The sequence below is a fragment of the Aulostomus chinensis genome, chromosome 1 (genome assembly GCF_037954235.1).
Source record: "Aulostomus chinensis isolate RoL2024-O1b breed Wild chromosome 1, RoL_Achi_v1.0, whole genome shotgun sequence".
Lineage (NCBI taxonomy): Eukaryota > Metazoa > Chordata > Actinopteri > Syngnathiformes > Aulostomidae > Aulostomus > Aulostomus chinensis.
In genome coordinates this window covers 59,838,788-59,856,046 of record NC_141320.1, presented here as the reverse complement: position 1 = coordinate 59,856,046, position 17,259 = coordinate 59,838,788, and the positions used below count along the sequence as shown (strand labels likewise).

The 17,259-nt window shown below is 45.3% G+C and overlaps 4 protein-coding genes across 5 annotated transcripts; 1 reads left to right on the top strand and 3 right to left on the bottom strand.

The window, feature by feature from the left end:
- Positions 1–1,934: 1,934 nt before the first annotated feature.
- LOC147272555 (ras-related and estrogen-regulated growth inhibitor) lies at positions 1,935–4,794 on the bottom strand. Of its 2 annotated transcripts, none has more exons than XM_086204251.1 (8): positions 4,707–4,794; positions 4,552–4,635; positions 4,125–4,181; positions 3,975–4,048; positions 3,306–3,444; positions 2,941–3,034; positions 2,726–2,797; positions 1,935–2,398 (listed from the first exon to the last, which is right to left on the bottom strand). In XM_086204251.1, exons 2-8 carry the CDS (start codon positions 4,601–4,603, stop codon positions 2,290–2,292), a joined length of 597 nt encoding a protein of 198 aa, XP_086060377.1. In that variant the 5' UTR covers positions 4,604–4,635; positions 4,707–4,794; the 3' UTR covers positions 1,935–2,289. The 2 variants fall into 2 exon arrangements, with proteins under 2 accessions (XP_086060377.1, XP_086060383.1); XM_086204257.1 differs by having other exon boundaries at positions 2,941–3,013.
- A 308-nt stretch (positions 4,795–5,102) lies between these two features.
- On the bottom strand, positions 5,103–10,117 carry ndufs1 (NADH:ubiquinone oxidoreductase core subunit S1). Its single transcript, XM_086185700.1, has 19 exons — positions 9,977–10,117; positions 9,121–9,197; positions 8,877–8,968; positions 8,627–8,734; positions 8,453–8,529; positions 8,281–8,362; positions 8,037–8,167; positions 7,769–7,954; positions 7,529–7,663; positions 7,329–7,443; positions 7,101–7,246; positions 6,885–7,013; positions 6,662–6,791; positions 6,367–6,527; positions 6,121–6,275; positions 5,862–6,037; positions 5,630–5,764; positions 5,467–5,539; positions 5,103–5,341 (listed from the first exon to the last, which is right to left on the bottom strand). The coding sequence occupies exons 1-19, from the start codon at positions 10,099–10,101 to the stop codon at positions 5,250–5,252; spliced, it is 2,325 nt and encodes a 774-aa protein (XP_086041826.1). The 5' UTR covers positions 10,102–10,117; the 3' UTR covers positions 5,103–5,249.
- Positions 10,118–10,228: 111 nt separating this feature from the next.
- unc50 (unc-50 homolog (C. elegans)) lies at positions 10,229–12,802 on the top strand. The gene is made up of 6 exons (XM_086186154.1): positions 10,229–10,385; positions 10,907–11,178; positions 11,262–11,382; positions 11,467–11,606; positions 11,756–11,863; positions 12,295–12,802. Exons 2-6 carry the CDS (start codon positions 10,911–10,913, stop codon positions 12,429–12,431), a joined length of 774 nt encoding a protein of 257 aa, XP_086042280.1. The 5' UTR covers positions 10,229–10,385; positions 10,907–10,910; the 3' UTR covers positions 12,432–12,802.
- Positions 12,722–15,875, bottom strand: LOC147272552 (inosine-uridine preferring nucleoside hydrolase-like). Its single transcript, XM_086186026.1, has 9 exons — positions 15,841–15,875; positions 14,606–14,732; positions 14,240–14,492; positions 13,991–14,170; positions 13,800–13,911; positions 13,554–13,690; positions 13,395–13,472; positions 13,208–13,324; positions 12,722–13,102 (listed from the first exon to the last, which is right to left on the bottom strand). The coding sequence occupies exons 3-9, from the start codon at positions 14,414–14,416 to the stop codon at positions 12,950–12,952; spliced, it is 954 nt and encodes a 317-aa protein (XP_086042152.1). The 5' UTR covers positions 14,417–14,492; positions 14,606–14,732; positions 15,841–15,875; the 3' UTR covers positions 12,722–12,949.
- Positions 15,876–17,259: the final 1,384 nt, after the last annotated feature.

The following is a 17,259-nucleotide window of genomic DNA, read 5'->3' as shown; positions in this document are numbered from 1 at the left end:
TCCTGTTACATAATCGATGTAGACTTATGACAGAGGCATGTAAAAAAAGGTATTTCCTTGTTATCTACCGACTTGTTTTCATTTTTAGTGACAGTTTTTGTTCAAGAAAACACTTCTAGGACTGATTATCATATAAATCATAATAATCGTCCCCACAAGACGAGTATCTGCAGCTTTGGTAAGCCCCTGCACCAAGATGAGGTCAATTTTTGGGGTTTTGTTTGTCTGTGTTTGACAACTGTTGGATGAATTGCCTTTTTTATTTCACCCGTACTGCTCATGAGGGTGAGTTCAAGCATGTTCCCATGGTCATTTAGCGTTCAGCTTTAGCGCAGCCACACAGAGAACGGCGGACAGATTCGTGCTGGATCTTGTTCGTGTCACTGTTCACATGAGGAGGGTGGGGTTGAGGTCAGCACTGATTACCATCAGTTATTTGTGTTTTATGTTTCTGTTCACTTATTGTTATGCAACGATCTCTTATTTCCACCTTTATATTCTCTTCCTGCTTTTTCTTCTTCATCGTTCCGCCTCTCATCTTTTCATCGCTGATATCAGTTTACGGAGGTATATCTGCTCTGAGCACGGGGCGGAGCCTATCCCAGCTGACATGGTGCGAGAGGCGGGGTTCACCCTGGACGGGTCGCCAGTCCGTCCCATCAGGAACCATTAGGAGCTCAGTATCTTGCTCAAGGACACTCCGACATGGTTACCGGGGGAAGTGAGGATTGAACCAGCGACCCTTCTGTTGCTAGGCGGCCACTCTACCTCAGAGCGAGGGACAAGGCATCTCTGGTTTATTCTCAGTGTCGTTGTGATGTTGTATAACAGTCCCCATTCTCATTTCCTATCAAAAAAATTATCCCAAAATCTGCTTCCTTTCTTGCATTGGTGATGCCAGTAAAGCTCCTCCCACACCGCCGGTTCATCATGACATCACACCCAACATTTTTACAGCGTCAAATGACTGATTAAAACCCTAAATGAATAGAACATTTGAACCTGCTTGATAGATAAATGAAAGAAACAAAGTCTGATGTAGGGCAGGATTCATGAGCTATACCACACCTGGCCTGTAGGGGGGGGGGATCAAGCTTGGTTGGCTTCACTTTTAGAGAGCTGATATTCCATAGAATGTGAGGAGGAACTAAACCCTTCATGTTTCTTTGCTTTCTTATTAACATGCTATTCCATGTATTTGAGTTTCCCTGGTGTGAATGAATATAGAAGCTCTCTGATTGGTTGTTTCATTCATGACATAGAGCCGTCTGGCTGGCTGTTGGCGTCACGATGCAGCTGTGACTCATCCTCTATTCTGGGCCAAAGAGGAGCTGACTTGACGTTTTGACCTTTCATCTCCTTGGTGACTATTATGATGTCATCACCACCTCCTTTGTTTTGTACGTCTCTGCAGTCCACTCAGGTTTGTAGACATGACGTTGCAAATTGAGAGCATGCTGTTTATGTGTGAGTCAATCACTTGATCGCGAGCAGACTGTAACTATTAGCTCTCACATCCATCTCCGTGTCAAGAAGTGTGTGTGTGTATTCACTGTAGCATCCATCCATGTCAGTCCTGAATAATATTCCCAAGTATTCGTTCACATTAAACAAGTAGTACCCTCCAGTGTACAGGTAAGTATTATCTGTCATGCTTTATATCATAAAATACAAATATACAACTGCATGTCTTCGTGATTTGTGTCTGTCACAATAACCAAAAAATGTTTTTAGCAGTGCTCTCATTTTAAACTGAGCTCAATGTCGCCCTCTAGAGGTTACTGAAGAGGAAAACCTCTCCAGGCCTGGTGGCTCTGATTGCCCCTGTGCATCAAGGGAATTCAATTATTGACTTAAAAGAACGATATGATATTTGTGCAAAAGACAGCTCAAATGAAAAGTGAATACTGCTATTAAACACATTATACGCGTATAGTACATCCATCGAAGTATCAAACTACACACATTTCCTTGAAAATACTGCACATTATCTAGATTTTCTGCATGAAACAGTGATTTCAACTAATATGATGTCAACACAGCAAAGGTTTTATTTTGAAACATTGCATGATCTCCTCTAGGATGTTGACTCCTTCATTAAAGCAGGTTTAAGAAGAAATATTAAAATGTTCCAGTGCAGGCAACTTACAGCAACGTTGATTTTTTTTGATCAGCAGTGTGAAATCCCGCAGCATTCAAACATCAGATGGCTAAAGTTTCCTCCATAAACGCTCATAATCGGAGAGATCTGAACACACACTTGTCAGCTGAACTTCTTGCACGCTGCCGTCACCACTGCATGGTTTTAGATCGGGTCAGTTTCCTGGTCAGGGCGTGACGAACAGTTAGCATGTAGGAGCGACGGTCAGGTAGAGGGCGCTGTTGATCTAACACCAGCCTATCGGACGAAAGAGAGAGTATAGCTTTAAAAGTCTAAAGCAGAAATTAGTAATAATACATGATAATATGATGAGCATCTTTAGTAATTGTAGTCACAACCATAATAATAATTCTAAAAAATAATCATAGTAGCAGCGGGGATATCATTGGTAAACAGGGTTAGAATCAATAAAGGAGATGAGGCAGGAAAGAAAAGAAAAGGGAAAAAAGATGGAAACGAGTAGTAGTTTTAGTAGTCGTGATAATAATAATAGAAATAATCAATCAAAGCAAATATATGAAATCAGAATCGAACATAAGTCGTGCTGCGAGTGCTGAAGAAAACCTGATGAGCTGAAACACGGCTGCTTCCACGGCTAAGACAGCTTCGGCCACTGAGAGCTCCCTGAAACCACACCTTCACACACACACACACACACACACACACACGCACACACACACACACACACACACACACAAGTATCTGTATTATTTTTTGATTGAAATATTTCAAAAGGGCATCTTGTCATCGGTTTTGTGGAAGTGTTTAATAACACACACCTTAAGTCCGTAGCCAGCCTCTGGCCTTCCTCTGTTGTCACCTCCCGGCCAATTTCCAGGTCAGCTTTATTAGCTACAAGCAGCACAGGAACGACTAACACACACACACACACACACACACACACACACACACACACGGAGAAATACATGCTGTTAACATGCAACACACACAGACCACAGGAGGGCCTACCAAATATGGAACATATGTCCACTCTGTGTGTGTGTGTGTGAAGGTGACAATAGACAGATGTCAGACTAAGCAAGACCAGAGTCTCTCTGGACTTTTACAGCAAACACACTGTCAACTCTAGTTAGTTTCTGTCAGGGAAAAACACTAAACTCTCCAACGCCAGTCGTTTTCGTACCCAGACTCTGTTTGGTTTGGTCGATGAGTTGTTTGAGTCGTGGCACCTCCAGGAAGCTGAGGCGTTGTGTAATCGAGTACAGCAGCAGGAAGCCATCGGCCCAGCGGATAGACGACTCCAGAGAAGCCACACAGCTCCCCTGGCAGCAACACAGGGAAACGGATCTTTGGGGTGCGTGAGCTTCAGTAACACCTTTCAGACTGACATTTTTACCATATCTCGTTCATTTTCTTCACATTTGGCTGAGTTTTTTCCCCCCCCACACATTTAAGACATCTTATGAAAAATATTCTCCTTTGTGAAAGTACATCAAATGCGAAACATGAATATTCAATCGAAACCTAAATGTTTTATCTGAATTTCAATGTTACGTCTAAATGTAAACATTAAAATGATAAACCCAAATATTGAATCTACATTTAAATGCAGCTACACCTCACCTCAGTGTTTAAATGATTCATCTTCAAGGTTTTACATTTGACACACAGGAATTAATTACATTCATGTTTAATTTTCCCTCACATATGAAAACATTTCGAATAATTTACGTCTCTTATGCGTCGAAAATGAGCTAAAAGTGAAGGGAGCTGAAGTGTAATGAAGTTTTTCCATTCCGCAGCCCATAATTATCAAGCGCTCATGTGGACTGAACAGAATCGACGCACGTACCTTACATGCCGTGTCTAGTATCTCCAGATCTACAGCTTCCTGGTCCACCAGCCTGCTGCATCTGTAGGTGACGTCTGTGAAATATCACGCGCCGATAAGAGTGATGCAGGGATTTGGAGCCTGTCAACGCTGTTTGTGTTGAAGTCTTACCCTTTTTATGGTCGTATTCGCCGATGAAGCGTTTGGTTACGAAACGAACGCACAGGGCTGGAGACATAAAACAGACGCAGGGGAGTCGCGTGGCAGCAAGTTCAATCATAACCTGCTTCTTCTTCTTCTACTTCGTTTTGACTTTTCTGTAAGAGCGTCTGCAGTGTTTCAACTCGCGTCTTAACATCCTTGAAGCAGGACAACCCGGAGAGTCACACCGGGCCCCATCGTCTTTATGTCCACATTAATAAATGAACTCATCTGTTGTCACACCATGAAAGGATCTGTGGTGTTGAGGTCGCGGTACACTTCAGTGCTCATGCACGGGGGGTCAACTCAAGACCTGTTTCCATACAAGCAAAGCCTGGCTCGACCCTTAATACACACGATTGCGCTACATACTCCTCCTCTCCGGAGTGTCATCTACCTGTTTTTCCCGTGTTGTGAGTCCCCAGTACGAGGAGTTTAACTGGAACCATTGTCTCCTTCTGTTTGTCCCAATATGAAAACCCTGCAGGTGAGAGGTAAAGCTGAGAAACAAAATTAAAAAGGAGCATCGTAACAAGCAAACTAAGAACTAACCTTTAAGGGGAAATCAATTCCAGATATGCAGCCAGAGATGACATTGTCTTCTCTACTGGGTGCCTAAGTGTCCTCTCCGCTTCTGTTTGGTTATAAGAGCTCTCTCTCTCTCTCTCTCTCTCACTCTCTCAAGAGGGGAGTCATTTGTCTGGAAGGAAGCACGTCCAACTCTGGATCCAGTCCGCTCGCCGACACGTAATAAATGTTTTCTAGGAACTTTTAATGTCAAACCATAACTCAGCAAGGACGCGTCCTTAATCCTGGACACGTTGGATAAACTGTGATACTCAATACAAACAGAGAAAGTTTCCAGTCAAGTGATTTGTGCTTGATGGTTTAAAGGAAAAGGTAAAACAATCAGATCAGATAGTAAAGAGCAAAAATGAAAAACTCACATGCTGGAGTGAGGATTTTATTCATATTTTATCTCAGCTTTATTCAACGGGAATAAAGAAAAGGGTACAATAAAGAGGACAGCTTTAAATTAATACACTGTATGTTCAGAGAAGTGTGTGTGGTTTTGTCGTCGCAGGTGTGGCTTGTTCAACAAACCGAAGGCTCGTCGATGGCGGCGGCTCCTTCTGTGGCGGCTTTCACGCATTTGGCCATCGTCTGAGATGCTCTGCTGATGGAGTCTGGGAACGGAGAGGAATGTTTGGAAAAACTGCAAACTAACAACTAACATGTGACTACAACAGGTAACTACTAACTGCTTTACTAAAACCATCTGCTGATTGTTGCTTTCTTAGCCAAAAATTACCTGTCATGTAGAAGTCCTTTATAGAGAGCTGAGGCGGAACCAGAGGAGCTGCGATCAGGTCCTGATTCACCGCCTGAGAGGAACGTACACGAGGGTGGTCTTTGATCCACACAAACATTTAACTCCAAATTCTGTGTGTGTGTGTGTGTGTGTGTGTGTGTACCTTGGCAAGTTCATTAGCCTGTTTGAAGTAGTTGGCCTCCTCTATGTCATCGTAGCGGACCAGGTTAGGAGACACCTCAGCTAGTCTAGATCGAACCTCATCCAGCGTGTCGTAGGGCAGCGTCACACCCACCAGCTGCAAACACACACACGCACGCACGCACGCACACACACACTTCCTTCAATGATTGAGCTCTAGTTGGAATTAATTCAACCTGGGAGCGTCTCCTCACCTCAGATACAGCTCGCAGGATCCTCCAGTCCTCTCTGGCCATTCCTGGAGGGGTGACGGCCACGCGAGTGTGTTGGCTCCTCCCCTCTGTGTTGACGTACGTGGCATTTTTCTCTGTATATGCCGCGCCAGGGAGGATGATGTCAGCCATTGGTGCTCCTACGTCCCCGTGGTGACCTGGAAGGCAATGAAGAATTGAGCAACCTTTTTCAGTTGGGTACAACTCAAGAACGTGTGTGTGTGTGTGTGTGTGTATATACCCTGGTAGACGATGAGGCTGTCTTTAGGCAGGTCAGCTCTGCTGATGCAGCCTCCATCAGCTCCCAGCAGGAACAGAACTCTGGGTGGGTTTGACCTGATGGCGTCCACGCCAGCCTTGTAGCCAAGGTCCAATGCAGCCACCTGACTGGCCACTCTGCACAAACAAAAACACACACACACACACACACACATTAGAGAACATTCACTCGTGCAGCTGCTCCATTCTTCATGTTCTGGTTCTGTACCTGTGCAGGACATTGAGGACCTTCCACCCTTCTTCTACTCCACTGCTGGTTCTGGCGTTCTGAGCGATGGTGGACACGGTGCTAATAATGGCGGCGCCGTCATCCCTCTGCAGAGCACTGCTGCCCACAATGACGACTGGACGTTTGGCAGCTGCGAGCACCTGGAGACAAGGCAAGGAAAAGAGTCAGTCTGATGGACAGGTATTTGATGAAGGAATTTCAAAATTTTCCAGGAAAATTCCATGATTTTTCCGGCTAATTTCATGTGTGTGAAAGTTGAACTGCGTGTGCGTACCTCACAGAAGGGGTGTGTACCGTTAGCCAACTCCTTCAGCACCGACGCGTCCTCTCCCAGATGGTCGTATGTATAGCTCAGGTCGACACCGTGACCCACCATGGCAACACGCAGCTCATTATGAAGCCAGCTGATACAGGGAGAAAGAAACAGAGAAGTGTGTATGATTTGAACACTTCTTCAAAGATCATCAATGGAAATGTAATCCTGTGAAGAAGTTTACCTCTTGCGGATTCTGGCGTTGAACAACGGGGCTTCGTAGCGCGGGTTGGTTCCTACGAGCAGCAGCAGGTCGCACTCCTCGATCCCGCTGATGCGCGAGTTCAAGAGGTAGTTGGAGCGCAGGTCAGTGCTGCAGAGCCAGTAAGAAAAAACGGTTAGCTGGTGAACCTGGAGGCACCAGAGAAACTCTTTAAGACACACACTCACACACACTTACCCCGCTCCAGCCATTGGGAAGAGCTCCTCGGTGCAGAGGTTTTCAGAGTCGAGGCTGTTGAGAAGATCTTTCAGTGCGACTAGAGCTTCAGCGTCCGCCATCCCTCCCGCTATGGCTGCCACCTCACTGCCCTGCACACCCTGCAGCTAAACACACACACACACACACTGTTACAAGAACAAATATCTACAACCAGCTGATCCAACAAAGAAGCAAACACACACTTACAGCTCCTGCAACACGAATGAGAGCATCTTCCCATGTGGTTGGGGTCAGCTGACCTGAATCATCCTTCACCATTGGTTGTGTCAAACGCTGCCTCTTCAGACCGTCGTATGCAAACCTGAGGAGACATGAAGGTGCTCAGATTAGCCGCTAACTGCTTCTGAAAAGACACTTCCGGCGTATTTAAGCCGTCTGGGTTTTACCGGGTCTTATCAGAGATCCACTCTTCGTTAATGTCTTCGTTGAGCCTGGGCAGCACCCTCATCACCTCCCCTCCTCTGGTGCTCACTACGATGTTGCTGCCCACAGCGTCCAGCACGTCAATTGACTCGGTTTTCCTAAAGAAACACACAAAAAAACGAAAAGAAAAAAGGAAAATTATTTCAATAAAATCAGTAGTACATATTTTCTGATGGTATATTCGTCCGAAATCCTGGTCCGACCTGGTCTCCCATGGTCGCGCGGTGAAAGCGTAAGGCTTAGAGGTGAGTGCCCCCACAGGACACACATCAATCACGTTGCCCGACATCTCTGACATGAACATCTTCTCCACGTACGTCCCAATCTGCAGGTTGTTTCCTCTTCCTGTCGTTCCCAAGTCCTCAACACCGGCAATCTCACTTGCAAAACTTCAACAACAACAACAAAAATTCCGTTTGAGAATATCAAACTGCAGCTTGTTTTTAAAGCACATTTGCAGATATTCCTTACCGGACGCAGCGCGTGCATTGGATGCAGCGCGTCATGATGGTTTTGATAAGTGGCCCGATGTTTTTATCCTCCACTGCTCTTTTACCTTCCGTGAAGCGACTGCGGTCTGAACCAAACTGCATGGACTGATCCTGAGAAGGCAGCAGCAGGCGGACACACTCAGAGTCTCAAACGCAATCTGACTCAACCACGTAAATCTCTCAGGCGCACCATTTTTCTTGTCTTTTCTCCCAAAATGACTTACCTGTAAGTCACACTCCCCTCCCTGATCACAAATGGGACAGTCCAGCGGGTGGTTAGCCAACAGGAACTCCATCACTCCCTCTCTGATAATACCCACATGTATAAATACACACATTTTTAGTAGTATTTGGAAAGCTTTAATGATGCTTGGACGGTGGCGGTGTAGATTGTACCTGGCTTTACGTGTCTTTTCTGAATTCGTGAGGATGTTCCAACCTTTCATGACAGGCATGGCGCAGGCTGCTACCGGCTGAGAGTGAATAACACACACGCACACACATATATCAATTACACGGCTACAGAGCATCTATTTGTGTCTAGTTTCATGCTGTTGACTGAACTGTTACCTTTGGCGCTTTCTCGATCTCCACCAGACACATGCGGCAGTTCCCTGCAACAGAGAGGCGCTCATGGTAGCAAAACCTGGGGATCTGGATTCCCACCTTCTCGCAGGCCTGAAGGGAGAGGATACACACTTGAACCCAAACAAAAAGAACACAAGCTCCAACTCAGCTTAAATCATCACTTAAAACATTTTGACAAATGCTGACTGAATCAAATCGGCGCCATAGCCTTCATCACATAGGAGCTCGTTACCTGCAGGACAGTTGTTCCAGGCTCCACCTCAACTGGTTTCCCATCAACAAACACTTCCACCATGTTGCTGGCAGCACGCGCTGGAGCACGCACTGAAACAAACACACAAACGCCGTATTTACTGAAATTCACAGAACACCAAAAACAAATGTCGAAATAATAAACACAATTCCATTGGAATGAAAAGGATGGTTGAGTGGTATCGTCAGTTTCACACGCACAAACAGGCACACTTCTGTCTTACTGGTGTTGCAGGGAGCCAGGTTGGCCTTGGTGGCTCCAGCCAGGGCTCGGCCGACACTCGGCAGTCGCAACATGACGCTTCACCAGGACAACAGAGAAAAAGAAGTCTGTGAGACATGAGCTACATTTATTCTGACACACCATACATATGACCTGTAGTCCAAAAACAGCACACTGCTGGGAGGGAAACTAAATACTAAACTGATCAGCAAATTCAAATTCTCCAAAACATTCCTGCAGTTTTATCAGATCTCTAAATGTCATATTTTATTTTACATTCAAAAAAATACAAGTTACAAAGGCTGTAAGACAAATAAATGTGTTTAAAATGGTAGAAACAATAAATTTTCGGTACGGTATTGTTAATTCATAATTGCTGCAGACAATTTTAACTGTCTGATTGTTGTTTTGATTTTATCAACGCGTATCTCACTCATCGGGTTAAGAGATGGTTTATCAACGAGTGTAACAAGTAGCAAATACACACGTAACACACAACCTCAGCAGTCGCGCTAGCTAGCTTGATAACTGTCAACAATAACACGAGTTAGTGTCACTCAAATAAATACGTTACCACATACAGAACTAAAGTACAGTGTCCAAAACCTAAAAGAATATCATATTAGTATCATGCATATACAGTCTCTATCGAATGTTGACCGGCGAGGAGGCGAATAAACAGCCTGAACCTTGCAGAGGACTCTTGCTTGCAGCTAGTGGTGTTAGCTAAGAGCACTCAAGGACATAGTGTTGTCAAGGTGCTCATAAGCGAAATACACAATTTTCTGGTTGTCCGGCTATGAATCCATGCAAGGATTCGAATATTCATAAACGTGTGATGTGTTTGGGTTTCATACCTTTCGCTATTTGGCCTTCTGGACCAGAACAGCGGTGGTCTGAGTGTATTCCTAATCAAATAGCTCGTTAACGCGATTAGCGGAAGTGCAACGAGGTTCCACTTCCGTTTCAATATCGTCCCCATTTCACAATAAATGTCTCTGCCTTCTGTTTTTAGCTGCGGTTATCGATTTGTAATTACATTTCATAGTAAAAACTGCATATACATCGATATATATTGATATAATATGATCATAACGACTATCCTCTTTTTTAAGTTATTGCCCACTACATTTCCCATGATGAGTCGGGTGTTACCGGAAGTACCTACGTGTTCATTTTCGCGACAGTTCAGGAAGCGTCTACAAACAGCTACACAAACGAGCGAGAAAAGTTGGCTTCCTCCTGTTAAGGGGTGCTGCAAAACAGGTATATTTCATTCAGAATAAATACATTTTAGTATTTTTGTGCTACTGAACGGTCGCCATTTTGTTTGCTTTGAGTCAGCCTCAAATAAGACCGACTGTACCCTCTCTTTATAAAAAATAGTTAGCATAAAGCTAACGATGTTGGTTGCTTACGTTGATACTGATACTACGCAGAGGCTAACATTTCTATTATAGCCTCTTCTGTTTATTTCGGTCACTCTGATGTTACGTGGTGACAGCTTTCTTTTGTGGATAATGTTAATTTTTGTATAATGCGAGACTGTATAAAAAGACTGCTGGCCATGTATGTTAGAGATGCTTGATAGTGATGTGGACCAACAGAATGAGATAATTTTTAAACATGTCTTTCCTCTACAGCAATGTAGAAGGCCCATTGTAGTATAAATTCGAACTTAACAAGCCTTGCATGTTTTATCATTCACTGTCTCTTAGTAATTTGTCACTGGTGAGGTGCTGTACTTCATTTCCCATCCCTTCACTTGTCATTTTAATGTCCTTTAGCTCCATGCTGCCGACCACCTCCTCCCACAGCAATGGCACCCTCAGTTCCAGGGACGCCGCCCGTCATACGGCAGGTGCCAAACGCTACAAATACTTGCGGCGTCTACTTCATTTCAGGCAGATGGACTTTGAATTCGCCCTGTGGCAGATGCTTTACTTGTTTACGTCGCCGCAGAGAGTCTACCGCAACTTCCATTACAGGAAACAGACCAAGGACCAGTGGGCCAGGGATGATCCTGCTTTTCTGGTAGTGCTCAGCATCTGGTTATGTGGTAGGTTTTTGTAAAATATCACCAATAAACAGTTGAGAACATGAGATAGGTTAATTTGTTCTTCATGCTGCGTTTCTTTGCAGTGTCAACAGTTGGTTTTGGTCTGGTGCTGGACATGGGAATCATTGAGACATTGAAGCTTCTGCTGTGGGTGGTGTTTGTGGACTGTATAGGGGTCGGTCTGCTCATATCAACCCTCATGTGGTGAGTAGGTGTTTTGTTTAAAACACCTTTACTGAGGCAGCTGATGTCCAAATGTATCCATATCAATTAGTTCTTCTTTTCCAGGGTGATCACCAACAAATACTTGCTGAAACATCCCAGCCAAGATTTAGACGTCGAGTGGGGCTACGCGTTTGACGTTCACCTCAACGCTTTCTACCCGCTTCTCATCATCCTGCACTTCCTGCAGCTCTTCTTCATCAATCGTGAGCAGACGCCGTCTCCTACATAGTTCAGCAAAAGAAAAAGAAAAAAAGATTAATAACGATAAAGGATTTAAGTCCCAACCTACGCAGAGTTAAAGAGAATAACAAATACAAGATGTTTCATGAGGTTGGTGTTTTGTGTGTTTCAGACATTGTGGTGATTAACTCCAACTGGTTCCTGGGATATTTCGTGGGGAACACCTTGTGGCTGATAGCGATCGGTTATTATCTCTACATCACCTTCTTGGGGTACAACGGTAAGTCTACCTCGTGTTTTGGATGAATTATACGAATGTAATGTGATTTATTCTGAATTGCAGCACCTTGGTGGAGGAAAACCTGATGATATTTGCACTGTGGTGTAAACATCTCTTCCTTAGTCCACTAGGCGGCACTTAAAAACACACTTATCATGCAGATGTCCTTCATGCTGCTCCGGCTGTGGTTTAATTCATCAATTCTATTGGTTGAATTTTGGATGATAGACAGATGGGTTATCCATTCACTTGCCCTCATCCAAGCAGGTTCTACAGAGGCTTTCCCAGATGGTTCTGTGGATAGAACTTAATAGAGCGTGTCGCTTTTCCCTGATAATTGTGGCTTCACTGCCATCTAGTGGCCCGAAACATTAACACACACTCTGTTGTTGTATTTAGTGTGAACGCTGTCTTGGTTTTCATCCACACAGCTCTACCCTTCCTGAAGAACACGGTGGTGCTGCTCTATCCCTTCGCCCTGCTCGGCCTCATCTACATCCTCTCCGTCTCTCTTGGCTGGAACTTCACCAAGGGGCTCTGTTGGTTTTACAAGTACAGAGTCCAGTAGAGCCAGTTTTGACTCTACCTGACCCACTCCTGAATCTGGGGCCTGAGGTTCAAAGGACACATGACTCTTTCATTTTCCTCTTTGGCTCTTTTGTTGAGCTGGAGCTCTGAAGTCCAGATGTGTTTGGACTCAGACGTTGGATATGAGGTTCAGCCTTTTATTGTTCCTTTTTGTATGGTTTGTAAATAGTCTTGTGGCAGGTTGTAATATATATACCGTAGAAGGAGATGACATGCTGTGTTTTATTGAAGTTTGATGGAAAAAATCTGGGTCTTTGAAAAGAAGAGAAACATTAGGGACTTTTATTTCCAGTTTCTTTTTTCTTAAAGTGTACATTCCAGAGCACTTTCAATAAAAAGGGTTTAATACAGTATACATCTGCCACTTCCCTTTCCTTCAAAGGCTAACTGAAGGGTTGCAAACATCAAGACACTGAAAAAGACCTGAATATGCAGTGCATATATGATGAGAAATGTAAGGTAGAATCGTAGAAGTAGTTTGGCGTAAGAATACAGGAACTACTTCAGTGCGTTCATCAGCATTTGCTTGAACTTCGTCAGGTCGACCTTCTTCATGATGCAGGCCTTGTGCCTCTTCTTCAACATTCCCAAGTGGTCCAGCACCATCATCCCTCGGGTGTGGGTCCCCTCCAACTCCACCGTCACAGCAACCTGCGCCGCGACACACACACACACACACACACACACACACACACACGTGTCAAATTGTGCTTTTAGATTTGATTAGATTTTTTTTTTTTTAGAGTGCGTTCTGACCTGCTCGCTCTCCGTCAGCAGGGTGTCATTGATGGCTGCCGCCATGGCGTAGGTGTCGCAGGTGTTAAAGCCCGCCCCTGCCACCAGCTCCTTCTGGTAGCGCTCCGTCTGCACCATCTGTAAACATGTGATCGGCATGTAGACTCATTTCCTCTTAAATTCTTCAAGGATGTGCTCACACTTGTACCTGTCTGGTGTAGCTGGAGATCTGATCCATGAAGCGAGCCTTTTCCGTGTTTTGGGCGAGCCAGGTGTCACAGAAGGACTTAAAGTAAAAAGTGTGTCAGAAGCTTTTTTTTTCTTGGCGTCTACTCATAGTTGCAGATGTGTGTGTCAGTGTTCTCACCCATGGGAGGCTGTTCCTGCAGCTGAACTCCCAGGAGGCGATGTAGGTGGGGCAGGTGTAGCGGTCCAGCACGATGTAGGCAGCCTCGGGGTCAGCCACGAAGTTGAACTCCCCACACACTGTGGTGTTTCCTCTGGCTGCGCGTTCACACACGCACACACACACACACACACACACACTCACACACTTAATACAAAAAACACACATGAAGGGAAAGCAGATTGTATTGATGGACCGGTGACATACACTCCATGTTCCCTCCCATGATGTAGAGCCCCTTCAGCTTGGTCGACATGGAGGGCTCCAGTTTGATAGCCAGGGCCAGGTTGGTGAGGGGCGCCGTGGCAACCAAGGTGACCTACACACAAGCCGAGGAAAAGCATCTTGAGCCTGCAACATTTTTTACAATAACATTGCACTTTTGTCATAATGCACACCTCTCCAGGGTTCTCATTGACGATCCGGATCAAGGCGTGCACAGCGTTCTCCTTCTGCAGCAGGTCTAGTCCTGGAGCATTTGGATCCGGAACGTCGCCCAGTCCGTCTTTCCCGTGGAAATCTCCTGCGTGGAGTTTACGGCCCAGCAGTGGTTCTGCAGCGCCCCGGTACACAGGGATCTGTAATAGACTTCACCTCATGAAATTGATGACAGGAAGTGGTGACGCGAACACAGGAAATTCACTTACATCCAGCCTTTTGCAGACTTTCAAGACGCGCAGCGTGTTCTTCAGTATGTTCTCCAGGGGGGTGTTGCCGTGACAGCAGGTGATCCCCAGGATCTGCACATTGGGGTCTGCAAGAGCCATCATGATGCTCTGGGCATCGTCCACACCCGTGTCCAGGTCAACCACCAGCTTCTTCATCTTATCTGGGCGAAGGTCGGGCTTCTTCGGGATCAGAACGACTTCAAGAGTCCTTGATCGGTTTGAAGTTGAAACGCTTTGAGGAAGTAGACGAATGAGGCCCCAGGAAAAGAAACGGAAACCAAAGTTAACAAAAACTCTGCTTGTAATTTCAAGTACAAGGAGAGCCAATCAAAGAGTTCGGCTTACCTTCCTAGCAAGTCCCAGCCACAACTTCGAACCAGAGTCTGAGAGTTCTCCCGGCACTCTCTGTTTTTATACTGAGGGGAGGTTACATAACACGCAGCGCCACATACGCCCCTGCCTCAGGATCTCACTGTTACAGATCAGTTTTAAACAAATAGAAAAAGAAACAGTAAAATTTTATCGATATTACATAACTCCGCTCCTCCTCTTCCCCGTTTCGCTTCTTCTATTTAATCTCGGTCAATTATCTTCTTTTTTTGGATTGCTGACAGACCGACATGCAAAAATAAGGCAGGCACATGTTTCTCCTCTGTCATTTCGCTGTCAAAACCGCCATGTGTTCTTCTCTTCTTCTTCTTTTTTCTTTTTTTTTTTTGGTGCTTTTCCAGACCGCTGAACACGGATTCATTCGAAACCTTTGCGTGAGGAGAAGCAGATCATCTTGAGCTGATCGTGTCTGTGACTGACGAATCTGACGGAGCGCATTTCTCCCGTGAGATTTGCTGCTTGCCTGCTGAGTGAGCAGAGCAGCTCCACGGTGACCTCCATGACCCCTGCAGACGTATGTGATATATACACGCTAACGCATTTATGGTGAACCGCACCTATAAATCTGCACCTCGGGGCGGCGGCGCGTTCCGGCTGCGTCTCGGGGGGGGTACACGCAGAAGGGTTTTTGTGTATCCTGCAAAAATCCTCCATGCATTTTGGTTTTTCTCTTTATTATCATGATCTGATGTAGTTTTCACCTTCATTCCTTCGATGATGCAAACACAAGCACGGCGTCGTTCGGTGTCAACTTTAGTTTATTCGACGAATGGATGCCGCCTGCTGCTACTTCCCACGGTCGTGACCGCGTGTTCCCCAGTAGATGTTGATTGCTTTGTCTGCACAAACTCATTTTCGTACTAAAGAGGTGAGTAATCTTGTCGTTGCCTCACGAAATAGGACGGCCAGATCTAACGGAACCAAATACGGGACAAAGTTGGACCCAACTCTCCAGCAGCACCAGAGATGTTCCCGCTCCTTCTGCTCTTTGACGCACTTAACATGCCTGAATCGGAACAGCTTGTGACTTTGTGGTAACTGGAATTTTCTCCCTTGGGTGTGTATGGTAAGCAGGCGGCAAACATGCTGAACGTCCTCCCCGCATTCATGACAGCCCTTTGATCAGTTTTGAGAGAAGAATCTGTCTTTGCGTGTCCTCAGTGTGTGGGACACGTGGGACACCTGCTCACCAAATGAAGCGAGCGTCTCGCGTCGTCGTGGTTGAAGCGTTCATCTAGGAAGTTGTCTGCCCCGTCGGACTGTAGCATCTTCTCTGGTCTGATGAGTCTCCTCTTTACTCAACACGTGACGAGGGAAGGAATGCGGTAAATCCTGCATAAAAATACTTCTTTTCGACGCATCCTAATGCGAAGATTTCACCGACAAAGAAAAGCACATTTATCTCCGTGAACGAGGCTTTAATCACTCGGTCGCACTAAAATCATTTTGTTCCGTTCCACTCACGGTGTCACAGTAAAACCTCAAGACATCAGGCTTGATATCGGCTCTGGAAAAAAAAAAAGGATTTCTTTTTATAAAAATCAGTTGAAATCATGGTTTCCCGCGGGGTTTTTTGATCGACAGTCTTGACCAAACATGGAACACCTCTTTTTGTCTGCAGCCGCTCCAGAACAATAACGGTTACGACCGCAGTACTTTGGTTGACTTGTCTTTAAACTGCCTGTCACAAAGATTCACGTGTATTTATACGTATTTCCACATTAAACAGAATAGGGGACGGTTACGCAACGTACACACTTCCAGCTCCTATGAATGTTCCTACAGAACCAATCGGTTTAATTACAGTGTTCCCGATGAAAGAACAATCCAGTTGGATTGTCCCCTGGTTGTCTGGAGGCCTGTCATCATGGAACACAAGGGGAGGGTGACACCATTTTTGGGGGTTCAACCAACTTCACGCCGACGCTAAAGACGCTACCGCATGACTCGGTAATTAAAAGGATCTGCTGATTACGGCCAAACATTTCGAGGGTCTTTTGAACCCCGGATACGTGATGAAGCGTCGAGAAAACCACAGTCACATGACACGAAATTACAGAACGTTCCCGATAAGTGGAACAGTGCTGAAAAGGTTTTTTTTTTTTTCCCCAGCCGCCTTCATATCAGCTCGCTAAGGGAACAATGAAAAACATGTGTTAAAGATGGTTTGGGTTGGGGAATGGACTGCAGGTTTTTGGGTTTGTCGCTTGTGAGCTCCGTGTGCAAGATAAGTGACTTGATTTTTTTGTTTGTTTGTTTGAATTTTGAACAACTACAAGTACGCAGCTGTACTCTCCATGTACACAGCTGTATGCGCCCCCCTGGGTACGGAAGTTCATTCCTGCCACGCGACGGAAGTGTTTATTTCTCATAATTCGAACCTTTTCACTGATAGAGAGCTCAGACTTCCACAGGAATGAGAGTTAAGGGTGGGGGAAAAAACCACCTTCGAGTGATATTCGTGACCGCAAAGAAGACAAAACCAGCAAAGCTCCATCATAAGGAAGATATCTATCATGTTGATATTTTGGTCACGACATGTCACCATCTAATCGGCTTGCGTGAGCGTGGGAAAGTGGCGGCGAGCGGTGGAACGAGATGTGCAGAGT